This window comes from Sinocyclocheilus rhinocerous, unplaced genomic scaffold (genome assembly GCF_001515625.1).
Source record: "Sinocyclocheilus rhinocerous isolate Xijiao unplaced genomic scaffold, SAMN03320098_v1.1 scaffold40, whole genome shotgun sequence".
Classification (NCBI taxonomy): Eukaryota; Metazoa; Chordata; class Actinopteri; order Cypriniformes; family Cyprinidae; genus Sinocyclocheilus; species Sinocyclocheilus rhinocerous.
Genome location: NW_015624837.1, coordinates 1,114,817 through 1,141,400, shown reverse-complemented (window position 1 = coordinate 1,141,400; position 26,584 = coordinate 1,114,817). Strand labels below are relative to the sequence as shown.

The 26,584-nt window shown below is 37.2% G+C and overlaps 2 protein-coding genes and 1 long non-coding RNA gene across 10 annotated transcripts in view; 2 read left to right on the top strand and 1 right to left on the bottom strand.

The window, feature by feature from the left end:
- The first annotated feature begins 872 nt into the window (after positions 1-872).
- Positions 873-23,445, top strand: LOC107746185 (E3 ubiquitin-protein ligase RNF19B-like). 4 transcript variants are annotated; one of them, XM_016560323.1, is made up of 11 exons: positions 873-1,017; positions 4,653-4,951; positions 8,138-8,507; positions 9,680-10,140; positions 12,991-13,193; positions 13,278-13,425; positions 16,116-16,278; positions 16,772-16,886; positions 20,611-20,742; positions 21,354-21,597; positions 22,869-23,445. In XM_016560323.1, the coding sequence occupies exons 3-11, from the start codon at positions 8,349-8,351 to the stop codon at positions 23,065-23,067; spliced, it is 1,824 nt and encodes a 607-aa protein (XP_016415809.1). In that variant the 5' UTR covers positions 873-1,017; positions 4,653-4,951; positions 8,138-8,348; the 3' UTR covers positions 23,068-23,445. The 4 variants fall into 4 exon arrangements, with proteins under 4 accessions (XP_016415809.1, XP_016415802.1, XP_016415788.1 ...); XM_016560316.1 differs by having other exon boundaries at positions 21,333-21,597; positions 22,872-23,445; XM_016560302.1 differs by having other exon boundaries at positions 21,333-21,597.
- On the bottom strand, positions 1,483-3,781 carry LOC107746234 (uncharacterized). Of its 2 annotated transcripts, none has more exons than XR_001640669.1 (3): positions 3,565-3,781; positions 3,117-3,241; positions 1,483-1,538 (listed from the first exon to the last, which is right to left on the bottom strand). It is a non-coding gene; the product is annotated as an uncharacterized LOC107746234 (long non-coding RNA). The 2 variants fall into 2 exon arrangements; XR_001640668.1 differs by lacking the exon at positions 1,483-1,538 and adding an exon at positions 2,353-2,766.
- A 1,841-nt stretch (positions 23,446-25,286) lies between the features above and the next one.
- LOC107746162 (low density lipoprotein receptor adapter protein 1-like) overlaps positions 25,287-26,584 on the top strand; it is a 33,934-nt gene continuing 32,636 nt past the window's right edge. For all 4 annotated transcript variants that reach the window (XM_016560269.1, XM_016560278.1, XM_016560286.1 and 1 more), the window contains exon 1: positions 25,287-25,581. In XM_016560269.1, coding sequence (XP_016415755.1) covers positions 25,497-25,581 — 85 coding nt within the window. In that variant the 5' untranslated portion in view covers positions 25,287-25,496. The remainder of the gene's footprint in view (positions 25,582-26,584) is intronic.

The window sequence follows — 26,584 nt, the reverse complement described above, 5'->3', positions numbered from 1 at the left end:
TGCTCACTGTCTTTCCATGAAACGTCGTTTTCCTTCTGCAAGCTCCTGATGCACATGCAATGTGTAGAAATGTGTGAGTCTGAAGTCTGAACGGGCCTTTATATTGCCCATTTCAGAAACCCCAGGTAGATGATTACCCAGCCTAATGATAATGATGATGACTATAATGGTCCTGCTGATGATGATGATGATGAGGAGGGGGGGATGATGATGACAACTATGACAAAGACCCTGAGAGGAGATGATGATGATGACTAAATGCCTTATTATAATGTGTCCTTGATGGTGATGACTGTCTTGATGACCTTTATATAATAGTGGTGGCACACTGTATTTTTTCCTGATTTGCCATTTTGAAATGGTATGTTCTGTCAGAATGCCAAAACTAGAGAAATTTTCCAGAACGGTAGGCTCACTTCTCCCATCTGTACATGAAAGATCACACTGCTTGCTGACAGACAAAATGCAGCACGTTTGCATAATAGCACTAATATTACAAGTCAGTCTTCGAAGTTAATGTCCCATATTGAGCACATATAGCCCCTCACGAATGCCAGCAATACAGCAAACTAAAGCATATGTTTAAAATCCTCAAGATTTAGCAGTAGCCATCATATAAAAGTTACTGTCAAGTAAGTAAATTCCTCAGTATTTCTGGATTTTCCATGAGTCTAAACCAGGGGTGTCAAACTCAGTTCCTGGAGGGCCGGAGCCCTGCAGAGTTTTGTTCCAACCCTGCTCCAACACACATACCATGTAGTTTTCAAATAAGCCTTAAGGACTTAATTAGTTGTATCAGGTGTGTTTAATTAGGGTTGAATCTGAACTTTGCAGTGCTCCGGCCCTCCAGGAATTGAGTTTGACACCCCTGGTCTAAACCCTTTAATATTCCCTACCAAAGTTAGGCTTAGAAACAAACGTAACTCACCTGAGAACTTTTCAAGGCCTATGATCTTGCTGTCATTATCAGGATCTGAAAACTCGAGTTCTTGTCCCAGGAGAAAGTCGCTCTCAAAGGTAAGGCTTGCTGGACGCACAGTGCCTAAACCATCTTCAGAATCCACTGAAAGCAAAGGGTCATAGTCAAATACAGCAGCAATGGCATTCAAAAACAACTATATAGATATAGATGATATATATAGATAAAAGGATGTAAAAATGTGTACTAAACCCATGTGAAACCCCTACAGCAGCTGTAAGCTTTTTTTTTATACAAACAATAAGACTTACAGTAAATTGCACACCATCTTGTGGGATTATGTTCATTTGTAACAATTAACAATTGGACTAATCACTAATTAAAATAAATATAACTCTCAAAACAATCATAGAATTGTGCCATGTGGAATTTTTGAATAATAATAATTATGATTCTGATCTATTTTATCTGTAATTTCCACCAAGTCACAATTTATGTATCAGGAAGGGATATTTTTTAAAACACTCTGAATAAAACACCTGATTCCAGTTAAATAATATTTTGCTCTCAAAGGTAAGGCTTGCTGGACGCACAGTGCCTAAACCATCTTCAGAATCCACTGAAAGCAAAGGGTCATAGTCAAATACAGCAGCAATGGCATTCAAAAACAACTATATAGATATAGATGATATATATAGATAAAAGGATGTAAAAATGTGTACTAAACCCATGTGAAACCCCTACAGCAGCTGTAAGCTTTTTTTTTATACAAACAATAAGACTTACAGTAAATTGCACACCATCTTGTGGGATTATGTTCATTTGTAACAATTAACAATTGGACTAATCACTAATTAAAATAAATATAACTCTCAAAACAATCATAGAATTGTGCCATGTGGAATTTTTGAATAATAATAATTATGATTCTGATCTATTTTATCTGTAATTTCCACCAAGTCACAATTTATGTATCACGAAGGGATATTTTTTAAAACACTTTCTGAATAAAACACCTGATTCCAGTTAAATAATATTTTCACACAGTATTTTACATATGACAAAATTACAGCTTGACTGGAAATACAATAATGTTGACATAAAATAATGTAATTTGTGTCGATTTTTTTTCTTCACACATTACACACGTCCTATATTTCATCTCAACTATTTTATAATTTATCTTTCATCTTTACGAGTGGCAAAATTGCTAGTCACGGTAGAAATTACACCACAACTGTGAGTTTTAATTTTCATAACTTAAAAATATAATATTTTTATGATGGATTTTCATATTTTAAGATTTACAAGGGTAAAAAAAAAAAAAAACAGCTTTATACATATCTGAAAATAAACTGTAAAAATAATCAAAGAAGGCAATGTAAATGTTTTTCCAAGACAGTTTTAATGTGATTTTCATATAACAAAAAAGGAAAAATAAGTTAAAGAAATAGCAAATCTAGCAGCATCGACTTGGCCAGTAACAGGCTCTGGCTTTACTGTAATTTTACTGCCATCTGCTGGACGAGACTGAAAATAATCACAACTTTTTAAAAAGAAAGCAGAAACAATGACACAACCAATACTTTTGAAGCAGGCTATGTTTACAGCACGTAAAATATTATTCATTCAGTTACCATGACAGTTATTTACCACATTCAACTGAAAATCTTAAAATTGCTGAATATTAAAATGAATTACCAGCAAAATTCAGCTTTTCTTCGTAATCACAAACACAGAAATAACTCCTACTTTTGTTAGTCACATTACAACTTTTTAAATAAAGGACACTGGATACACAGCATATAAAATCATCAGAAGAATCTACCAGTCAGCTTGTTTGACACCTGAAATCACAATTCAAAATCAAGTCAACAGACTGCAGTACAATTATTATGTTTCTGTCCATACAAATTGATTACTCTAATAGCTAATAGCTGGGACACACCACACAGTCGGTGTGTCCCTGCTATTTCTGTAACAGAAGAGTCTGTTAAATGACAGCTAATATTCAGTTAAGTGTAAGTGGTTCAAATCCAAGAGCACATGACAGTTTTAATATAAAACAAGACCACATGACCAGTTTCCATGATTTTTCTCTGAATTAGTAAACATCAACAAAAACTAAACGCAAGTGAGAGGAATGAAGACAATTCAAATCATTTAAATGACGATATTAAATGAAAAAGCAGCTTACACTTGACTGGTTGTGGATTCTGTTGTTTTCTTCTTGGCATCTTCCAGTTAGCCTTTTTATTTGCAACCTCCTCTGGATTCCCTCGAAAACAATCAACTCATTCTCCAAAGTATCCTTTAAAAGCACTGAAATAACACACATTACTGACATACACGTTAGCACAACCCGTTTAACAGATACATGGCGCATCTGGGAGCTAACGTGCTAATCTTACGGTGGCATATAAGATAAATAAGACTTGCGTCATTTACAGTAAACTAAATAAAAGATATAACGTTATTAATCTCGTAGTGCGACAGAATGCATGTCTGTGTTCGTGTAACGTTAGTACACGTACTGAACTGCACGGCCGCCCAGCCTGTGTGTTTATTCAGTCGATATGTAGCACACAAATCTAAGCACTCAACTCTAGCTATATTGTCAAGCTCAGCAGATGTCACAAATATACCTGCTCTTTCTGCCTGACACGTCAAATAACGGTTCCCGTCGAGGCAAAACAGCGGCGTCTGACGGGGCGCTACTGCTCACAGTCCGCCATTCCATAACACATCGACCACAAAGAAAGGCAATTAATGCTCTTTTTTTCATAACTTAATTGATTTCCAAATTGCCATTGTATACATTTTCTTCCGCTACGTTGCGTATATCCGTTTCCTCACTTACGCATTTCCGGGGACGTTGTTGCTCTATTTTTACATTTCTCTTTTTATGGAATGTTATCCGATATTAAAGCTAAAATAAAGGAACATCTACAGTTAGATTTATGGGGATTTCAATTCATTTTGTACCGCATTTGATTTATTTTTGTGGGCGCAATAACTATGAATAATTCTTGCTTATACTATGACAACATTATAGGCTATTATATTATATTATATTAGGCTATATTATATTATATTTTATATTATATTATACAGCAACAATCAATATTGTAATATTTTCTTTCTATACTATTCGTGCCGTTGCAAATGTCTATTATACAGTCCGTAATACAAAGCCGTCGTCCAAATTATTATTAATGTTATTAATGTTAATTATACTTAGGCTATAGTGTAATAATATAGTACCATTACATGAAAATTTGCTATTATTGGTGCTCAAGTCTCAGAATGACAATTTTATTTATTTGCACATTAATATTTTGCTAAATTACTACACAGACATAACAACTATATATATATATATATATATATGTATGTGTATATGTAATGTGATAAACAAGTTAGGTCAAAAGTAATCTAAGTAATCAAAAAGTAGTCTGTTTACCTTAAATGTGTAATGTAATGGATTACGTTAGGCTACTAACTACAATGTTTGTCATGTAATTTGGAATCAGTAACATAGGCCTATATAATTAGGCAATACTTAGGTTATATGTATAGCCTATATAAATATTCGAGTAAACCAGTAAAGAGATAGAAAAAAAAACGAAATAGAAAAATAAATTTAAATAATATAGGTATGTGAATGAATAATAAAAATAAAATAAAATTCTTAAACGAAGTAAAAGGTTAAGCCTTTTGCTGTTGTTTTCAGAAGCAGAAATCGTTGTCAGGCCACGGATTCAGATCACTGCAGTCTCCCGAAGGACATTACAACCTCTCAAGCAGCAGGCGCCGCCGGTGTGCAGAGGAGGGAACCTCGAGGTTCAAGGGGATCTCCTCGCCAACGTCATGCGGCGAATCTCGGACCACAGAGTCCAGAAAAACGCTCAAAGACACGCAAATAGGCGACGTTTTACAGCAGTGGGAGGAGCCGCGAGAGCTTGCGCGTCCTCAGCCGCTCAGTGGGAGGAGCCAACCGATGGTGCTGAGCTGATAACGCACTGAGCGGAGGTAAGAGGCTGATTTCCTGAAATTATTGTGCGTTATCTTTTAGTCAGAGGATGTTTTTCTCTTCTTGCGTTTGAGTATTATAAGCTGCATTTAAGCATAAAAGTATATTATTTGGCAGAGAGGAACGGCTACGTAATAACCTTGCCACTCCCTGCAGTGCTGTGATGCCCTGGTCAGACCTTCTGATTAATTATTACAAATTATGTTCGTAGACAAAGAATTTTAGTGTATATATTTTAGTATACATATTTCAGCACAACCGAGATGTCGTCTGAAGTGCGTGTGATTCTGTACGTAAATACATGGAATATAAAGGTCCGTACTGTATCATTAAAGTAACAGTTGGTGTAAATGTCGGATCACTGATGCGCTCGTGGCCCAAATGTGGAGGGGTGTGTCCTCATATAACGCCCTTTAAACGGCATTGCCACGAATCCACGATGCTTTGACAAGTTGTTAGTCAGGGTATTAATGGGATCCCCTTCTTCTTAAAAAGAGCCTGATATATTGAAAACACAGCCATGGTCGCATTGCATAGGCCTTTGATATTTTTGGTTTGCCAAATTGTTGCCCTACTTTGCGTAATGTGGTCAAACAAGAAAACTGTTGAGTGCATGTCCAGGAATAGTCCTGGGAACTGAGAGAAAGAGAAAACACCGAAGCCAGTCCAAAGATCTCAGCCACAGGATTTTGTTCTATGGCCAGAGAAGCTATAAAACACATTTGAGCTTTGTCTTATCATTGAGGCACTCTGCAATATGCATGATAAAAAGTATTTCTTTTCCATGCATGCAAGAGACTCTTAACAAGTCGTGCATCCTCTAATAGTTTTAATGTATCATGTAATGCATTAAAAGCAAGCTTTGTACTCCATAATAATTGTATACCACTTTCTTTATGGTTAAAGCTTGGTCCAGTGCATTTTAAAGCCCTGCTTGTCGGTGTGTTGAATGACCTTGATATTATATGTCTCTCTTCTTTATTGGTTTCTGTTCTGTTGAGTAATGGGGCAGTCAAAGGCAAGACACAAACCCTCACTTTAATTACGTAATGCTGCCAGAGGGGGCTGATGCTGCTTATCTGAGATCAAAATATTGATCTTTAGAAGATCTTGATATTTTTTTTTGGGCCCAGGGATTTAATATGTATTTCTCTAGAAGCAAATTTCTCTCGAGATTGTTTTTTAGCAAGGTTAAGTGTAAGAAATGCAGTTGTTTCCACAAAGAATAAGTCACTGATTTTCTCTAATGACCATTTTATTTCTAATGACCATAACACCTAAAGTACTAAGCTTAATAGGCAATACCATTTAATGTAAAATTTATTCAGATTTAATGTGAGACTTGTCAGATTGTTTTCCTCTTTGTGAAGCACGTGATTGATCCTCATGATTATACGCTTTCTCTTGTTAATTTTATTTTTGCAGCATTAACAGTTTTGTATTCTTCAAGTATTCTTATATAGCAAAAGAACTGAACAACTTGTTAAATGCAGTGTTATTTTAGTATAATTTATATAAGATTAGTATTAGTATTTAGTATTAGTATTTAGGTAGTATTTATATTTCATATTTTGAAAGTTTTTTTTTAAAATATATTTTCGGTTTACAGTAGTTTAAATGGTAGTAATTTTGTTTTGTGCTTTTGTCATTTTTATTAGTTCTTAGTATTTAGCTTTAGCTTATTTTTTAGTATTTAGCTTTATTTTTTATTTCAGTGTAAGTTTTATTAATTTTAATATTTTATTCTAATATTTAGAAAGTTTTTCATCTGATATTTATATTATTTCAGCTTCATTTCATCATAGTTTTAGTGTTAGTTAACAATAACAGCACTGGTCAAATGAGATCAGATTTTGAAGCTAGATATGTCTGTTCAATATTTAAATGCTTGAGCATGATGTTCCTCTGTAATGATGTTAGTTGATGCTGTGTCTCACTGTCCATCTTCATATCTGCTTCTCCACAAGAGTGTTTCTTTTGGAAGAGAGTAGCATTACAATTGAAAATAAAAACCCCACCCCCCACACTGGAGCCTCTGAATCCCTCCATAGGGAAAAAAGTCAGTCTGGACTATATATTGTCTGTCTGGCATCTCCTTTTCCATTACATGCTGACTGTTGAAATGAGTGTAATAGTGTGTGGTCCAGTTGGGAGATTAATTTCACATGATCATGTATCAAGATAAAATGGAGCTTAGACTTCTTCATTCCATGAGCTACGTTACTCCATAGCACACAATAACTCCCTCTCAGTCATGCACTATGCAGGTGTCTTTTCGAGTGCATGGGTGGAATACAGTAGTTTACAAGCCAGGAGATAATCGGGGTCTTTGGAAACATCTGTTTGTAGCTTATTAATCAGTCACACCTGGCTTGGAGATGAGAGACAAGATAGAAATAGTTTATAAGGCTGATGGTTTTGTAAATTGTTTGCCGGTTCAATGACATGATGCTCAATATTTTTTTTGTCCAGATCTATTAATTAATTCATAAAAATGCAATACAGCCACTTCTTCTGTGATAAACGTATTTAGGATGTAGACTAGTTCAGGTTGTAAAATGTCAAATGGTGCGATTCCTCAAAAATGTATAATACTTCTGAATTAATAATTGATGATATTGGTAAAAAATCTTTTTTATCTTGAGAAATATATTTTAAAACTTTAATAACATGGCCTTTTGTGTGTTCACAATATAGGATTTTTTGAAAGAAATGTATTTTTATTTAGCAAGGAACATTAAAATTGATAAAAAGTGACAGAACATTACACAACATTTCTATTTGTAATTTTGGAACTTTCTATACATCAAAGAATGCTGAAAAATGCATCACAGTTTCCACAAAAATATTAAGCAGCACAACTGTTTTCAACATTGATGATAATAAATGTTTCTTGAGCAGCAAATCAGCATATTAGAATGATTTCTGAAGGATCATGTGACACTGAAGACTGGAGTAATGATGCTGAAAATTTAGGGATACATTTTAAAAAATATTAAAACAGAGTTTTTTGTAAATTGTATTAATATTTCACAGTATAACTGTTGAGCATAAGAAACTTATTTCAAAAACATTACAAAAATCTTACTGACCCCAAAGCTTTAAATGGATGTGCACTGAGAGATGTTTTCTGCAACAGTCTTAACTTTTGCATCTCCTAATTCTGTTCATGTTGTTCTTTTCAGGGATGAGCATTTGATGAACAGAAAACATTTCATGTGAGAAGAAAACAATGATGACCTTCAGGGAACTCTTTTGTGGCCGATTTTCGTACTTCCTCACAATGTTCTCTTTGCCAATGTTGAGTGTCAGACCATAAACAACAAACAAAGACACACAAACAAAAGGGGCCCGATCCTCTCATGCTGTTTTAGCTGGGCTGTCCAGCTCTGTACAATGAAGAGACCCAAGCAGCAGTCACAGTCCCTCAGTTTTCTCAGCTTCTTCAGCCGAAAATCCAAATCTGACCCCAGGATTGAGAAGCCCAACGGGACTTTAAACAAGGAGGAAGTGGCCATCACTCTCACGCCCAATGAGCATGAGCATGTGGAACAAGTAAGACGACATCTACACTTATTCTATAACCAGAACATATGTTTCAGTGTAATCTCTGTATTCTGTAAGCAGTTGCTGTAATGCTTCATTTCACCTGGTAGACACGTTATCATCTTCCTTTCAGAAGCATCATGCCCATTTAATCATGTCCCCTCAGATTGTTGAGCCAAGTGGATTTCGAATGCAAATTCCAAAATAAATCAAATAAAATAATTAAGTATATTGCATAAAAATCTCATGTCTAAAATTTGGTCCGTCCAATCAAGTCGCACATTCATTCACTTTAAACTGTCATCATCTGTTAAACTCATGTGACTTTTTCTTCATGGAACACAAAAGAAAATGTTTATCATAATACGCAAGCTGCTCATTTCCATACAATTAAAATAAATATACCCATATTGGAATTTTCGACCGCCATATGGACCACTTCCTTTGGGGCACCACAATGTTCAAAATTACTGGGAAAAATGTTATCCATGACGTTCATTTCCTTTCCCCCAAACCATTTTATCTCATTTGTTTTACTTTGTCTCATTTGTCCTGTTGCCAAGAAACAGAGTGGTTGGACTGTGTCAAAAATGAATGAAATTTATGTTAAATAAGGCAGCTGTGTTTGCCAGAACTTCACCGTAAAAAAAAATATGGTAGCATCATTTTAGGTTTTACAGATTTAAATTTGTTTTATTAACTGATTTAATGTTAATATACCAACCTATTGAAGTACTAATATCTGTTTTGTACCGTTGTACTGAGAACCACCAAACATACAGAGATATAATGTATAGGTGTATACAGAAAGTGCACAGTGTCATACACACAAATACAAAACACCATCATGGTAACAGACATGACACTAAAATAATGCAATGAACATGAATTTAACAACATAAGATGAAACGTAAAACCCTAAAATGTTAGTGCTGTCACACAGGGAATTCTGACAATTTACTTTTTTTTTTTTCTTTTTTTTTTACTGTAAATTATAAGAATTTTTACTATATACTGTATATAGTAAGGGAATTTACCATTAACCAATTAACAGGTTTTTACCGGAGCAGTCTTTTACCATTAAAATGACAATAATTTTTACAGTGTAGCTTATCTTCATTAGACTGATAAAAAGTCATAACTTTCATTACTGCCCTCAGTCATTTTGTCTTTCCTCTCAGGACCGGGCTCACAGTGGTGTTGGATTAGAGGGCGGTAGGAATGGAGGAGATCCTGGCAAAGGGGAAGGAGGTGGAGTGGGAGATGATGAGGGATGTGCGGAGTGTGGGAGCAGTGGCTCAATGGGTGTACTGTCCTTGTCCTCCTCCAGTCAGGAGCAGCTGCTGGAGCACCTGGTCGAGTGCCCGCTCTGTCTCCTGAGTCAACCACGAGGCCACTTCCCTCGCTTGTCCTCCTGCCAGCATCGTGCATGCACAGACTGTTTGCGCCAATACCTACGCATCGAGATCTCAGAGAGCCGCATGGGTATCGCCTGCCCGCAGTGCCCTGAAGTTCTGGCTCTGCCCGATGTCCGTGCCATTCTGGATGACGGTGCACTGCTGGAGCGCTTCGAAGAGTTCCAGCTGCGACGCTTTCTGGCTGCTGACCCGGACACGCGCTGGTGCCCGGCACCAGATTGCAGGTTAGCACATAAATGTGACTGATGAAGCACAGCCACCACTGTACCATTGGTGCCATTGTAGAGGGATATTTTTACACTCAACATATTATGTTACTGTGCAAATACATCTTAATTTCATACAATTGAGCATGTCACAATAATTTCTGGCATTTCCATACAAAGTTTTAGATTTATTTTTTTTTGCTCCATTTTTTAAATCTGTAATTTAAAGTACACATGAAATCAAAATTGACTATATTTATTTTGTTAGCGCACACTGCTATTTTTGTGGTGAACAATTCATCTGTGCAAGTCAATCCATTAAAAAAATTGTTTGCCTTCGTAATCTTTAATCCAAATCTGAAAATGCACCTCCCCTCTGAAATGACGGACCTTCTCTGATGACGTCAGTTTGACGTTTGGGCTTGAGCATAACATCCTTAAAGGTGCAATAGGAGATCTTGGAAAATGCTAACTTTAGCCTGATAGCACTGAAAGCGAACGTCCCACCCTCCCTGCAATCGCCGTCCAAAGCCACGCCCCCGAACGCATTTACACTCACAGACCAGAGACAACATTACTACAATAGGCTACATCAGGTTCCCAATTCCAGCCCATGTTCCGAAGTGAAGTAAACTTCAACGGATTTCCCTGTTCAGGGAGTAGGGAGCAATGAATTCTGTGTAGGGATCATATCGATCGGAACACAGTTCATGCATGTAGCTCACTTCTAACGAGCTGGCGCACGAGGACTGGATTAACCGCTGGGCTACATCATGTGTCATTCACCGGTGAGAAATCTTTAAAAGTACTACAATACCAGGAAGGAAGATCGGGTTGTTGATGTTTGTCTGCCATTCTCGCTCTGTCTGCACAGCGTGCGTGAATGCGCTGATGACGTATCCTGTCTGCGCGAACTGGGTGTGCAGAGGTATGCTAATACATACGTTGAGAGGCAGGTAGGAAAGCATATTAAAATGCTCGGACCGAGCGTTTTGATTGGACGAACATTTCTTGATCCTACACCTTCCACAGAATATATAAATACAGACAAATACATTTAGACCACTTAACTTAATGATTGCTATCGGGATGTGAAGAGACTTTCAACCAGCATAACAAAAAATGTTTCTGAAGACAATCACCTATTGCTCCTTTAAACACGCCCCTCCAGTGTTGTTCCGAATGAAACGCCTACTTTACTACATCCAATCAGTTTGTAGTAGAAAAACAAGCCACGCCCTCTTTCCTTTTTCTCATTCAATATTCCATCACAATACGGAAGTAAAGTCGATCTTAACTTCCAGCTCATGTGGACTTTAAATTTAAAGTGGTAAAAAAAAGTGCAAAGAATTTATCATGGCAGTTTTTAACTTTAATTTGAAATATAAATTAGAATTTTAACTGTGGATTATAGAATTAATATTCTATAATATGCTGGCAGATAATTATTTGTACATTATGGGCAATATTGAAATTCTATACTATTTCATTTAAATAATAAAAAATGAATATAAAAATATAATTAAAAATAATATTTTAATCATTAAAAACCCTCAAATTTAATAGCAGTTGTTTTAAATGCTACAAGTGAATTTAAGCATCATAAGATTTTAATGTATGGTATGAAAATGGAGATTTGCCAAAGATTACATTTAACAATGTCATTATTATTATTATTATTATTTATTTTATTTTTTTTTGTAAGTTTAAAGTTTAACTTGAAGTGAGTGTCAGACAACGACAAAGAAAAAATAGGGATGAGCAATTAAATATCTAATAATGGCTGATGCATAAAAATCTGATTGTCAATAACTCATGTGGTACCGATACTGTATATTGTTGCTAGGCACAGTTGGTTAGATTGCTTTATAAAGCAAACTTGCTGACATAGAGGCACCACATAATAACGTTTTATTTTGAATAAAATGAGTTCTCCTGGAAAAAAATTATGTCTCAAAAATTTTTAATGTGGTCATGCTCATGGTCTGGATGGTTGCTGGTAGTTTCTCAGACTATGGGTTCTCCACCAGCTTAGCCAAGATGGTGGAGATCAGCTCTAATCAGATTGACACTAGGTCATCCCCAGTCATACCAGCTGTGAGTCCCATCTAAACTGCTGATTACCCATCTAAACTACCTTCAACCAGTTTCTACCAGCTGTAGCTGGTTTTAGCTAGAAACATTGTGTCAAGTACGCTGCAGCGTGAAGCACGTGCTCCTCTGGTGCATTATGTATAGTTCTGGAGGCTTGCTTTAGGTTTCGTAATGGTAACCAGATCAGGGTAGTGATGAGAACCCATGGCTGTTTGCCATTTCTTGTCAACAAGATGGTATTCGGTATCACCTGCAGTCTCTCCACATGGACCCGAGAGCATCCTCTCTCTTTACTACTGTGACTAGCAAAACAATAACGATGATCGTGGTAGCCACCACCACCATATGTGCTAGACGGTGGCATATGTTCACATATAAAATTATGTGTTTAATTAACATATTGATTTAATAGGGTTGTACAAATGTGTCGTGTCACAATACAAAAATGCAACAATTGTGACAATATGTATTTTGTACAGTTCACCCAAAAATGAAAGTTTAGAGAGATCTAGTTTAGGCTTTTATTCTCACATAAACAATCAACGCACATGCACAGAGCACGTCAAATATGGTAAACCCGGAAGCTCACACATCTTGAGATTTTCAATTTTAAAACATATGTATTCGGGGACAGAGTGCAAGCATTTGTATTTTTAGCTAAGCAGAATCATGAATATTAGTAGTACTGCATATCGAATCTTGACATAAGGTCTTTAACTATCACATTTTTAATATTTTATATGTAATGACAAAAGCATTCTTGTCATTCATTAGCTATGCAGTGATAGCTTATGGCTGTGCTGAGTGCCCCAAGCTAAGCTGTGGTCGGGAAGGCTGTGAAACTGAGTTTTGCTACCACTGCCGCCAGCTGTGGCACCCAGACCAGACTTGTGACCAAGCCAGACGTCAGCGTGCTCGCCACACGTCAGGAGCCAATGATGTCTCCACACTCTACGTGTTCAATGAAGAGCCTGGTGGTATGACACAAATATTGAGGGACTAACCTAATATCTGTTTGGTGTCCACCGGCTAAGATGTTTGTTCTGCTTTTAATCTTGAAGATGCAGAGGAGATCAAGCCCTGTCCACGTTGTGGTGCCTACATCATGAAGACTAATGATGGCAGCTGCAACAGAATGAACTGTACAGTGTGTGCTTGTCAGTTCTGTTGGCTGTGCATGCAGGAGATCACTGATGTGCACTACCTCAGGTACACACACACACACACACAATACACACAGTCATCAAGTTACAGTAAGAGTAGTCGCACGTAGCCAGATCTTTGACTAATGGCTAGGGTCTGGTCTGCATTGTAGCTTATTTTGTGTAAAAAGTGCCCACTTAGACAGGACGATACGGTCTTATTGACATGTAAAGTGACTAACCACAGTTCAGTTTGGTTTTTACACAGTTTAAGGGTGGGTTCATATGAAATGCTCTACAGTTCAAAAGTTTGGGGTCAGTAAGATTTTTTTTGAAAAATAAGTTAATCATTTTAAATAACAAGGATGCTTTAAATTTATCAAAAAGAGACTGTAAATACATTTATAATGTTATAAAAGTTTTCTATTTCAAATAAATGCTGTTCTTTCGAACTTTCTATTCATCAAAGAATCCTGAAAATAAAAGTATCATGGTTTCCATAAAACTATAAAGCAGCACAATTGGTTTCCAAATTGATAACAATCAAAAATGTTTCTTGAGCACCAAATCAGCATATTATAATGATTTCTGAAGGATCATGTGACACTAAAGTAACGGTTCAATAATGGTGCAGAAGACACTGAAAAATAGATGACAAATGTATAAAATTGTGTATTAATTTACATATTTATAACATTTCTGTCGCACAAAAATAAGTGCAGATTATTTCATAGACATAAATCTGAAAATAAGGGACAATGCAGTTTTGATAGTGAATATCTAGTTTACTTGCTGACTCAAACTGTTTCAGAGATTTGATCCCTCTAACATTGAAAATGCTCATTGTGTCAAGCCTGTACCTTCTAAATACTTTATGTCCAGGCAGACTGAACAAAAATGCTACCTTTGGAAGTCGTACTAACCAGAATGGTAGAATGAGTGATTTTCTGAAAGTGCCTGCAGTTTTGTATGCAAAATTTGGTCTGTGGGTGTGCGTAAATGAAACTCTTATTGTTGTTAAATCTGCCTGCATTTATTAAGTTACTGTAGGCAATTTTAAAATCAGTAATTAACATTTACAGAATATTTATCCAGTGTGCAGAGCATACACAGCCAAGTATAGGACATTTGCCTGTAAGCACACAGCCCACATTCATCACCAGCAGTCACCAGAGTCTGTGATCTGTTATTAAGCTTCTCTCGGACACATTCAGTCCAAGCTAAACAGGGGTAATTCTGCAGCACAAGAATGTCAGATATGTTTTTCTGGCCCTACAATATACTGAGGTTGTGCTGAGTTGCTTGTGTGGCCGACTTCATGAACATTGCAGATTATCAGATTTGCTTAATTACTCTTAATCAACACAAGTCTTGCAGAATCTGAGCCGTTTCAGAGGTCTGATCTTTAAAATAGTGTCTTTGCTACCAGCTTCAATGAGCTATCGCTGCACCAAAGCTGATTTCTGATAGATTTTTCCGTTCTTGGATGCCAGCCAGCACCAACTTTCATCAATTAATCAGTACAAATCTCTGTTCATATTTCCCTTTCCATGCAACCCAACCCCCACGATTTGCCAGAAGCAGGGTTCTTAATTTAATGAACACCCCATTCTACTGGGCTCCAGTTGGGCGGAGAAAGATTTTTATGAAATGACAGAATACATAAATAATTCTGTCATCCTTTACTTACCCTCATGTCGTTCCAAACCTGTGTGACTTTATTTCTTCTGTGGAAGACAAAAGAAGATTAGAAGAGGTTTTTTGTTTTTGTTTTTCAGTGGGGTCCAATGTTGTTTTGCACCTCAGTTTTCAAAATATATTCTTTATGTTACACAGGAGAAATAAAGTCACACAGGTTTGGAATGACATGACGGTGATTAAAAGTTGACAGAAATTTTTTTTTTGGGTGAATTATCCCTTTAAGACAGTGTTTCTCAACCCTGGTCCTGAGCGCCCCCCAACACTGCACATTTTGTATGTCTCCCTTATCTGACGCCCGTTTCAGGTCCTGGAGTTTCTTTTAATGAGCTAATGAGTTGAATCAGGTGTGTTTGATTAGGGAGACACACAAAATGTGCAGTGCTGGGGGGCGCCCAGGACCAGGGTTGAGAAAAACTGCTTTAAGACAAGACACACAGTGAAAAACTTACAGAGAAATAGCGCTTTAATAGGATTAACATATGGATGTAATCTAATTCTGTCATGTGACACCACATTTATTTGCCTTAAAGTCCTTTTTTCGACTAAAGGTGGTTTTGCATTTGAAGCATTGACATAGTGTATTTACTAAAGTTAAATAAAAAAATATTGTGTCGCCACTTGCAAAATGTTAGCAATAATTAGCATTTCTGTCAGCTAAATCTGTAACAGATTTATGCGCTAAACCTTTTTCGCAAAAAAAAAACAAAAACCTTGGATGGGAATTTGTCTATTGTTATAGGTTAATAATCAGCATTTATCAGTAAAGTGTTGTGTTCAAATATTTACTCCAGATTGTCTTTTAAGCTAGTAGCCTGTAATATTTTAGCACACAGAATAGAACAGGAAGTGACATTGACCGTAGAGAGTTGTAATTCACCCAGGCGGTGCATGAGGCTACTCGAGGATGGGATCATAAAATATTGATTCAATGAGACCGTGTGCGTGTGTCTGGCTTTTATTGGCTAATATTCTTGTCTTCTCTTTAACCTCATGTCATGCACATGCCACAGCTATGTGAGATTATGAAAAAAATACTTTCATTTATCTTCCTCACAGTCCCTCAGGCTGCACTTTCTGGGGAAAGAAGCCATGGTCGCAGACCCGCAAGGTTTTGTGGCAGGTCGGCATGCTGCTCGGGGCTCCGGTGGTGATCTCACTCATAGCAGGCATTGCGTTACCAGTCATCATTGTGGGCATCCCCATTTATATGGGCCGCAAGGTAAAGACCTAAAGTTTGCTGCATTATGCCATTTCTGTGGTGAAATGGATCTGGAGACCGTTTAATAGCTCTGGTATGATAATGAGACAAGGTCATGCCCTTGGCTGTATGCTCATCATAAGAAAAGTGCTGCCGAATGCATATATGTAAATTTATGTAAATCCACCAGACTTCACACAGCCGGTAAATGTGATATAGAAAACGTTTGCAAAGAAAGTAGAGAGAGTTTCACTGTGCTATTAGTTTATGGATGCCATTATGCTCTTTAGGGCCCTAAGAACATAGACCAGAATATTACCTCTTTAAAGTCATCATGAAATCAGAATTGACGATTCTTACTCTTTTATGGAATATTGCAGTGTTTATTATAAATTATTTATCCATGAACATCATTATTTAAAAATCACGTGTCCTTGTAATCTTCAAAAAAAAAAAAAATGTGAAAAGACATTTGTAATTTACGTTTGATGCTGACTTTAAGTTTGCTTGCCAGGTTCATGGTCGCTGTAAGAAAAACAATATCTCAGGAAGTAAGCATTATCTGACAGTGGCCAGCGGGGTCATGATGTCTGTTTTTGTGTCTCCAGTCATCGCAGCCATTACTGTGGGTAAGAAAATCATCCATCCACCTTGCTGGTAGCATATAACATGATGAACATGTAAAACACGGTGGTTATTTAACCTGTGCAGTACCTATTACTTCTATACACACTTCTGCGTATGTTTTACACAATGCACAAAGTTTTTTTTTTTTTAATATACACTATTGTTTTGTTGTTTTTGTTTTAAAAAAAAAAGCTGGTCCCAAGATGGCGCCGCGGATGGCCGCCTCGGTGTGGAGCTCCACAGTTGTTTTAATGTTTTTGTTAGTTTGTCCTGTTTTTAGTTATATTTGTACAATCAGTTTCACCATGGACGAATTGCTGAACATTCGGCAGTACACCCCACCCAATATTTCACCGGTTTTTGACTATTCTGGTGTTTTACTGGACATTGTAGTTGGCGGAGCGGCGGCACTGTTCAAGTGTTTTAAGACATGCAAGCGTGGGAAGCAAGCCGGCGCGCTCGTCAAGCTCGGACAGCGCGGCTTTAGAACGGCGCTGCCTAGTATCCATCTGGCTAATCTCCGCTCTCTACCCAACAAAATGGTTGAACTTCTTCTGCTCTCCCAGATAAAGACTTTTCAAACTCTGTTGCTCTGTGTTTCATGGAAACCTGGCTGAATGAAGCCATTCCGGATAGCGCGTTACATCTGCCGGGCTTCAAGCTGTACCGAGCGGATCGCGACAGAGAATTAACAGGGAAATCGTGTGGCAGCGGGACATGCTTCTACATCAACGAAAGTTGGTGTGCAGATGTAACAGCATTGAAGAAGATGTGCTGTCCCGATCTAGAAGCATTTTTCATCAACTGTAAGCCGTTCTACTCGCTGCGGGAGTTTTCCTCATTCATTCTCGTAAGTGTCTACATTCCTCCGCAAGCATGTGTGAACGCAGCGCTGCAACAGCTGGCTGATCAGATCACAGACACAGAACAACAACACCCGGACTCTGTTATAATCCTTCTCAGTGACTTTAATAAAGCAAATCTGTCCTGTGAACTGTCAAAATACAGACCGCACATTACATGTCCTACAAGAGACTGTAATATACTGGAACACTGTTACACCAAAAGGATGCATATCACTCTGTCCCACGGGCAGCTTTGGGGCTCTATGATCACTGTCTTGTTCATATTATACCAACCAACAGGCAGAAACTGAAATCAGCTAAACCTGTAATAAGGACTATAAAAAGATGGACTAATGAAGCAGAGCAGGATTTACAAGCCTGCTTCGACTGAACTGGTTGGAGTGTTTTTGAAGTTGCTGCTAACGATCTGGACGAGCTCACAGACACTGTAACATCATAAATCACTTTCTGTGAGGATATGTGCATTCCTACCAGGACTCATTTAACTTACAACAACGACAAACCGTGGTTCACTGCAAAAGTCAGACAGCTTCGTCAGGCCAAAGAAGATGCTTACAGGAATGGGGACAGAGTCTTGTATAAACAGGCCAAAAACACACTGACAAAGGAGATCAGAGTGGCTTAGAGAAGCTACTCGGAAAAGCAGCTTTCTGCCAATGACCCTGCTTCAGTGTGGAAAGGACTGAAAGACATCACCAATTACAAGACACTATCCCCCAGCACTGTGTTGAATCAACAACTGCTCGACGATTTGAATGAGTTCTATTGCAGGTTTGAAAAACTCTCTCTGACACCCCACACCCATTCTGACACTCTCTCCATGGATCCATTAACACCTCCAGCAAACCCCACTTCGGATCAGTGAAGATGTGTGTCAGGTCTTCTGGAAACAGAAGACAAGAAAAGCTCCAGACCCAGACGGTACCTCCATCTATCAGTAGATCACCAGCTTCCTGGCAGACAGGCAGCAGCTAGTGAGGCTGGGAAAAGAACTGGCTGTCTGGTGCAGTCTTAACCTGGAGCTGAACATGCTCAAAAGAGTGGAGATGATAGTGGACTTCAGGAGGACCCCCCCTGACCTCAGAAGACTACAGCGGATAGTCCGGACTGCTGAGCGAATCACTGGCACAACCCTCCCCACTCTCCAAGAACTGCACTCATCCAGAGTGAGTAAAAGAGCTGGCAAAATCATTCTGGACCCCTCACATTCAGGCCACTTCCTCTTTGAACTGTTGCCGTCTGATCGGCGCTACAGAGCACTGAGCACCAGAACGGCCAGGCATAAGAACAGTTTCTTCCCTCAGGCAATCCATATCATGAATAGTTAACTTGGCAATAAACACGTAAAAACAACACTATTTATATATTTATTTATTTAACACACCATACTTCATATTTACATTTCCTTGCATTTTAACATACCTGTACACACAAATACCATCTATTGTCTATTTTGTATATTGTGTTTTTTTTAAATGTGTTGTTTATTGCTATTTCCTATTTACTTATTCTTTTTTATTATCTGTGTCTTGTCACTGTCATTCTGTTTGGTCTGTGGAAGCTTCTGTCACCATAACAAATTCCTCGTATGTGTAAACATACCTGGCAATAAAGCTCTTTCTGATTCTGAATCTAAAGGTCTTTGTCTATTTTTATATTATTGAATATGAATGTGAGGAATGGGGATATTTTGAAGTCGAGGAGTACTTCAGAGGTCATATTGTTGAGTTATGTCAATTTAAAGAAGCTGAATTAAGCATATTGATTGCTCTGGCACGAGTTCAGACAAATGAAGCTACTTAAGACACAAATCTGCCTCTCAGCTGAGACATTGAATAAGAAAAGCAGAACTTGCTTAAAGGGATAGTTCACCAAAAAAAAAAATTACTCACCATCATGTCATTCTAATCCTGTATAGTTTTTTTTTCTGTGGAGCCTACAAGGTCATCTGAAGTCAAAACAGGCTGAAATTGGAACCATTATTCATTGAAAATTTAAGAAAAATTCTCTTGAGACAGATCTTTTCATCATGATTCAGGTGAATAAAAACTTGTGTTTAAGTCATCATATGACTTCGGAAGACCACTTTTATGATATTCTTATTTTATGGTGCATTTGCATCTGTTATGAAGCTTAAACGTTCTTGGAAGTCTCCATTAATTGTAATTGTATGGAATAGAGCAACTGGCCCATTATTAAAGAGTTCTGGTGTTCCACAAAAGCAAGCAATGATTTTATACAGCTTTAGAATGACTTGAGGGTAAACAACCAATATTTTGAGGGTTGAACTAATCCTTTAACATCCATATTGCACACACTGTAGCTTACATATTTGCATGCAGCTGTTTCATTCATACTTGCACATACACACGGCGACTGCCGCGGTCGTCTCTGATGACTCATCTATCTTCTGCTCTGGCACTCCTTTGAGAGCTGGAGCGGAGAGGGCAAGATTACAGCAGCCGGCTGCAACTAAAATGCCAGAGCGATCTCCATGGCATAGCGTGAAGTCCTGAGCGCAGCACATTCACTACTCTGTGCTCTTCTCGCAAACCCAAAGCCTGCGTTCCCTCTCATTCTCCTCGCTGAATAGTCCTGTCTGTTCTGCAGCTCTGACCTCTCCTCAGGAGAGCCACAGTGAGGCCTTGTCCCCTTCAATGTCCTCATCAACAATGCCACTCTGTTCTTATCCAGAACCAGGAGGATCATGGCCTTTTGTCTCCTTTATTGTGTGTTGTCCTGGTCTTTGCTGCTAGCATTATGCCTCTTTTACATGTAGGGACCTAACTTGTACAATATTTTCTGTGATTAATACAAATCTTTCAGAATAAATTCTAATTTAGTAAATCTGTGTTTGAAGGGGTGGGGGTGCCTCTTATGTTGACGTATGTCTACGGGGTCGTGCCCATGTCGTTGTGCCGTAATGGCTGGTGCAGGCCACAAACTGAACCTCCTGAAGTACGAAACATACAGTTGGAAGATCTGGCAAATTGTAAGTCCAACTTCTTGAAATTTGGCTATATGAATATACATTTACAGTTAACTTAAATGTTGTACTGCTAATTTATTTATTCATTTTTTTTTTCAGTAGCCTGATGTTGTTCAGCTACATTAAAAATAGCACTTTGCTTTTAACTCCAGTATAAAAATTCGAGGGCTTTTATCTAGCAATTTTATACTGAGATTTCTGTTTTTGTGCCAGAAAAAATATGGCTAATACAGCAATATAGAGATAATATAATACAGATATTAGAAGTTAGCTACTTTTTGCTAAGAGCTTTTAGTTTAGCTAACTACTTTTAAGAGTATCTTTGTTGTATAGTTTAACAACCTTAATGCTGCTTACTAGGAGTTTTTAGTGTAGCTAAAAATGTTAAGAGTATCTTTGCTGTAGTTTAACCACATTGAACAGCTTCTTTGTAGTTGCTAGAAAATGATCCTACTTTATTATAAATTGCTTATAAATCCTTATGTATGAGTTTGAATTATGGAAACATTGTAACTGTTGTGCAGAAAGATTAATTTTGTAACATTAAGCTCACAGTTTGGCCTGATCTGATGACATTTAAACTTCTCTTGAAGATCTTCTATTTTCTCATGTAGTCAGTGATCACTGGACCGGCCAGACCAACCCAGCTCTATCCAACGGAAGCATACAGGAAGTGAGTGTGAATGTGGAGGAAGTGATGTCGCTTCCCAGCACCAGTGTGGTCCAGTCTGGAGCAAAGGGCTCAGTTGAATCTTCTAATGATGGACATGTTGACAGCACTGAGCAGGTTGTTCAGTCAGACGATGTGGATGTAATTGAAGAGTGTGCCTTCAGCAGCACACAAACATTTGCTCTGAGGTCAGCAAATTTTATGACATAACTTGATTTCACTGGCAAATTTTTTCCCCCCAAAATATCAATAAGCAGTGAAGCAGTTCTGTTAAAATTTATACTGTACTATTCAAAAGTTTGGGGTAAGATTTTTAATGATTTTGAAACAAGCCTCTTATGCTCGCCAAGGCAGGATTAATTTCATTAAAAATATAGTAAAACAGTAAAATTCTGAAATATTAATTGAATGTAAAATATCTGTTTTATATTTTAATATATTCCAAAATGCAATTTATTCCTGTGATGGTAAAGCTGAATTTTCAGCAGTCATTACTCCAGTCTTCAGTGTCACGTGATCTTCAGAAATCATTCTAATATGCTGATTTAGTGCTCAAGAACTGTTTCTTATTATCAATGTTGAAAACAGTTGTGCTGCTTCATATTTAGTTTTATTATTTACTTTTCAGGATTCTTTGATGAATAGAAGGTTTTGTAACATTATAAATGTCTTTACTGCCATTTTTGAACAATTTGATGCATAAAAGTATTCATAAAAAAAAATAAAAAATTACTGACCCCAAACTTTTGAACGAATTTTTTTTCTAAGAAATGTGACCCTGGAGCACAAAACCAGTCTTAAGTCGCTGGGGTATATTTGTAGCAATAGCCGAAAATACATTGTATGGGTCAAAATTATTCATTTTTCTTTTATGCCAAAAATCATTAGGATATTAAGTAAAGATCATGTGCCATGAAGATATTTTGTAAATGTCCTACTGTAAATATATTAAAACTTAATTTTTTATTAATAATATGCATTGCTAAAAACTTCATTTGGACAACTTTAAAGGCAATTTTCTCAATATTTAGATTTTGCACCCTCAGATTCCAGATTTTCAAATAGTTGTATCTCGGCCAAATATTGTCCTATCCTAACAAACCATACATCAATGGAAATCTTTTTTATTCAGATTTCAGATGCTGTATAAATCTCAATTTCGAAAAATTTACCCTTATGACTGGTTTTGTGGTCCAGGGTCACAAATAATAAGAAGAAATGATGCCAAACTACTTAAGGTTTTCTTTTCATTATGATATCAAAATGGCCCTGACATTTATATCTCCTCAGAAATATATCAAAATTATTTTTAATATAGCTAATCATAGAATATGTGTATTCAAGTAAGAATTGCATTTTTAATGTTAATGTTTTCATGTTTGAATTATTAGAACATCAGTGATTTATTTTTCCCATAAGTCTGTTTTTGTAAAGTTTTTGTTGTTGTTGTTTTTTACAGCAGGGAAGGGACTAATATTGAGGTCCGTGTGGAGATCGAGGCCCAGCCACGGGACGGCCGGAAGCCGAGTCTCAGCAGTATTCTGTCTAGCAAGAGCCTGTCGGTGGAATTGCTCAACCAGCCCTGTGAACCTCTGTGTGCCTCTCAACAGACAGGGAGCACCGACCCCATACCATTTCCTGAGATAGACAGCGCCTGAGCAAATCCTGGGAAACCACTGCTTCCACGGCCCACCTACACTCCCACCGGGTGCTTCCAGCCTCTTGCTTGCAAATGCAGAGAGTCAGCGACATGGAAACCAACACACAGAGAGCGTGAAAGAAAAAAGGAGAGGGGGAGATGAAGATGAGAGTCCAGGGCAGCTGCCAAAATGTCACGGAGGGGATTAAAGACGATCATATGAACTCAAATGACCAAGCGCATGTTTGTCAACAAGTTTGAGGAGTGCTAACCGATTTTATACTGTGTTCTATAGAAGACATTGCCTATTTGGATGCTGGTCTGTTTAATTTATTAAATTAGCTTTTGTTTTAGCTATACCCTTTTATCTAATGACCATATGGTTCGTATCCCCTGACTTATTTGTAGGGGAAAAAAGGAAAAAGAATTAAACTACGGATTAATATGGTTCATTCTGCCACAGTTGCTAGCCTGACATGCCATGTGACTAGAAACATGGTGAGATGTAACTCTTGTGCTGCAGGCTAATGCTAACTTGGGTAATGGGCTTCCCCCCATGGTTAATTTCAAATTAATTTGAATTATGCAATTTTTTACATAACTGTTGCATTTTCATGAAGGAGCAGCAAAATCTGGATTTAGGTCTAGAATTAGCCTTCAGCATCATGCTGTTTTTAATATGGTCTGATTATGATAATATTAGGTCAAAACTGATAATTTTAGGGAACGTGAACACCATGAGGACTCTGATTTTGAGTGATTCTCAGAAAACTGATGATCTTGTTTCCCTCTGTTCACTTTTAGATCTTTATTTCTGCAAAGGCATTTGTTTTTGCTGCTGTTAGTGAGTACTTAATGAATCAAGAGTTTTAAAAGTCCATTAACTAAAGAGAGCACCTTATCTCAAACATCTACATTGACAGTTTCAGCTTACTAAGTAATTCCTTGTATTGGGAGCCCAGAGCCAACAGTTGGATAATGTCTAGATTACTGGTATTTTTGACACCTGGCTTCGATGGAGGATCTCAGAATGCTAGATCAGGCCTCAAATACAAACTTTTACCCTATGTCCTATTCAAAAATGAGCAGCGGACAGCCCTGTTTAAAGTGTAAAAGACCTCCAGGAGTTTCCAAAACTGAACCTTCATAACTGCACTGCAGATTGGGAACAATGAATGGAACAGTATGTCAATAAAAAGATGTGTATTGAATGGTGACTGGAAGAATTGTTATGTTTTCTTCACGGTTGTCCAATATTTTTCATTTTCATTTATCGGTTGGATGTTATTTTATGTTTTACGTAGTTTCTGTTTAAACCTGTTTGTCAGCATTTCTATAAGGCACAGACAGAGGGCGCTAGGGCTCTAAAAACGCACTCGATCAATGATACCTGCTGCATCTGGAGTCCAATAGGAAATCCAAGCAGTACAGAGTTATATATGTTCAACTCTTTTTTTTTTTTATATATATAGTTATTTGAAATAATTCAGAATTTTAAGAAATAATATTTGAATATTTCTACTGTCTATTGGAAATTGGTTCAGAACAGTAGCAACATCATAGATAGATAGATAGATAGATAGACAGAGATAAATACAATTATTAATTATATCCTCAATGTAAAATATTTTATAAACAAAAATAAGCTGTTTCAAGAGAAATAAGCCTATTACTGTTGTAAACCCATTGTAGATTCAGGTTGTTTTTTATCATGAAATCATTTTATTTATTTATTTATTTATTCATTCATTCATTTTTTTAAATAAAATTATGTGGCCAAGCTTGTACACTCGCAGTAGTTACAATGAACATCAAATAATAAACACTCTATTATTATTATTATTATTATTGTAAATCTATATTATTATAATATAATTCAAATCACCACCAGTCATTCATTACTATCTATTTATTCCGTGTGTTAATTTTTGTATATTTCAGTAACAGTATTTTCAATTAGTTATTTTTTTGTATATTTTATATCAGTGCTCAAGGTCATGACACTACAAGTTTATTAGAAAATGAATTTAATACTGATATTTCTACTTCTAAATGATATGATAGGCTATATGATATGATATGATATGATATAAATATATAATACTATTATAGGCTACATAATGCATAAAGCGATAATAACATAGGCCTATATTAAAAAAGTTTCATTGTTACAGTCTTGACGGTTGAATAATTATGATTTGCTCCAAGTTTCGCATGGGATTTCATCATGAAGCGTCAGGGGGTGTGTGAAGGGTGCAGCTCGTGGATCTCCGTCAGTCGGGCAGTGATGGGTTAATGTTACAGTACAGATACAGGACTGTGAGACGGTGTCTATAGGCTGCTCGTGTCCACTCGCTCCATTCATTACTCGCTGCATGCTACTCTACTTTCCCCATTCCCACAGTGGGCACCAAAGAAGAGCTCTGCACCTGCTCTACACCTTCCAGCATGGATGCGCTAAAATCCGCCGGGAGAGCAATAATCAAAAGTCCCGGAGTTCCGCGGCACACATGGGGAACGTCCAAGCATGAAAGTGAGTAACCTGCGTTTATCTCTGTTTACATATACTGAATACAACTGCATCAGTGCTGATGATCACGCGATGCTCTGATAACACCTTCCTGAAGATACCTGAACATAAGGCCCCAATTTGTGGAATTAAGACTTTTTAAGAATCGCAGAAACCATCATTTCATGACACAACTTTGAAATGCAGTATTTACAAACATGTATTTAAATGAACATTTATATATCCAAATTCATAAATATATATTCAAATTTCAACTATATATTCAGATTTATATCTACATATTCAGTGGTTATAATGTATAGAATTGTATAGAATTCTTTTATATGTCTTTTTTCTGTTATATATATATATATATATATATATATATATATAATTTTTGATTAATGCCTTGATTTTTGCTTAAATATTCATATAGCTACCTTTTATTTATCTCTGCATAGTGTGAGATACTCATCTGTGAATTGCAATTCACAGATTCACAGAATTGCAATTGTGAATTGTGTAATTGCACATCTACAGTTAATTCTGTAAATTCTGTAATTCTAAAAATATTATGCAGTGCATTGGATTCTTGCCCAATGTTGACCCTACAGATAAAAGTCTGGTCACTGTAAAAAGATCCTCACTTTTTTTCCCATGTGTGTAAGAAAATCCAATTAGATCGCATAGATGTTACCACTGAACTGTTCAAGGTTGACTGGCTTTATGAAATGTGTTGAAACTTGGTCAGGCTCGGAGAGACACCTGGCCACGCTGTGCAAATAATCAACTTTCACACTCTCACTGACTCCAAATCACACTTCATCCATTTATGTTTTAATGATTGAATCAGTTGGCCGGTGCTGCCAGCTTTTGATCTGTCAGGAGGAAGAATCGAGTGCTCTTGTATGGAAAAGAGGGCAGTGGTTTTATGAGAGAGCCCGTGTCACATCAGCGGTGACAGGCAGGAGCCTGAGGCTCGACAAACTGTCATTCTGATGTGTGAGATGTGAAGTTCATGAGGCAC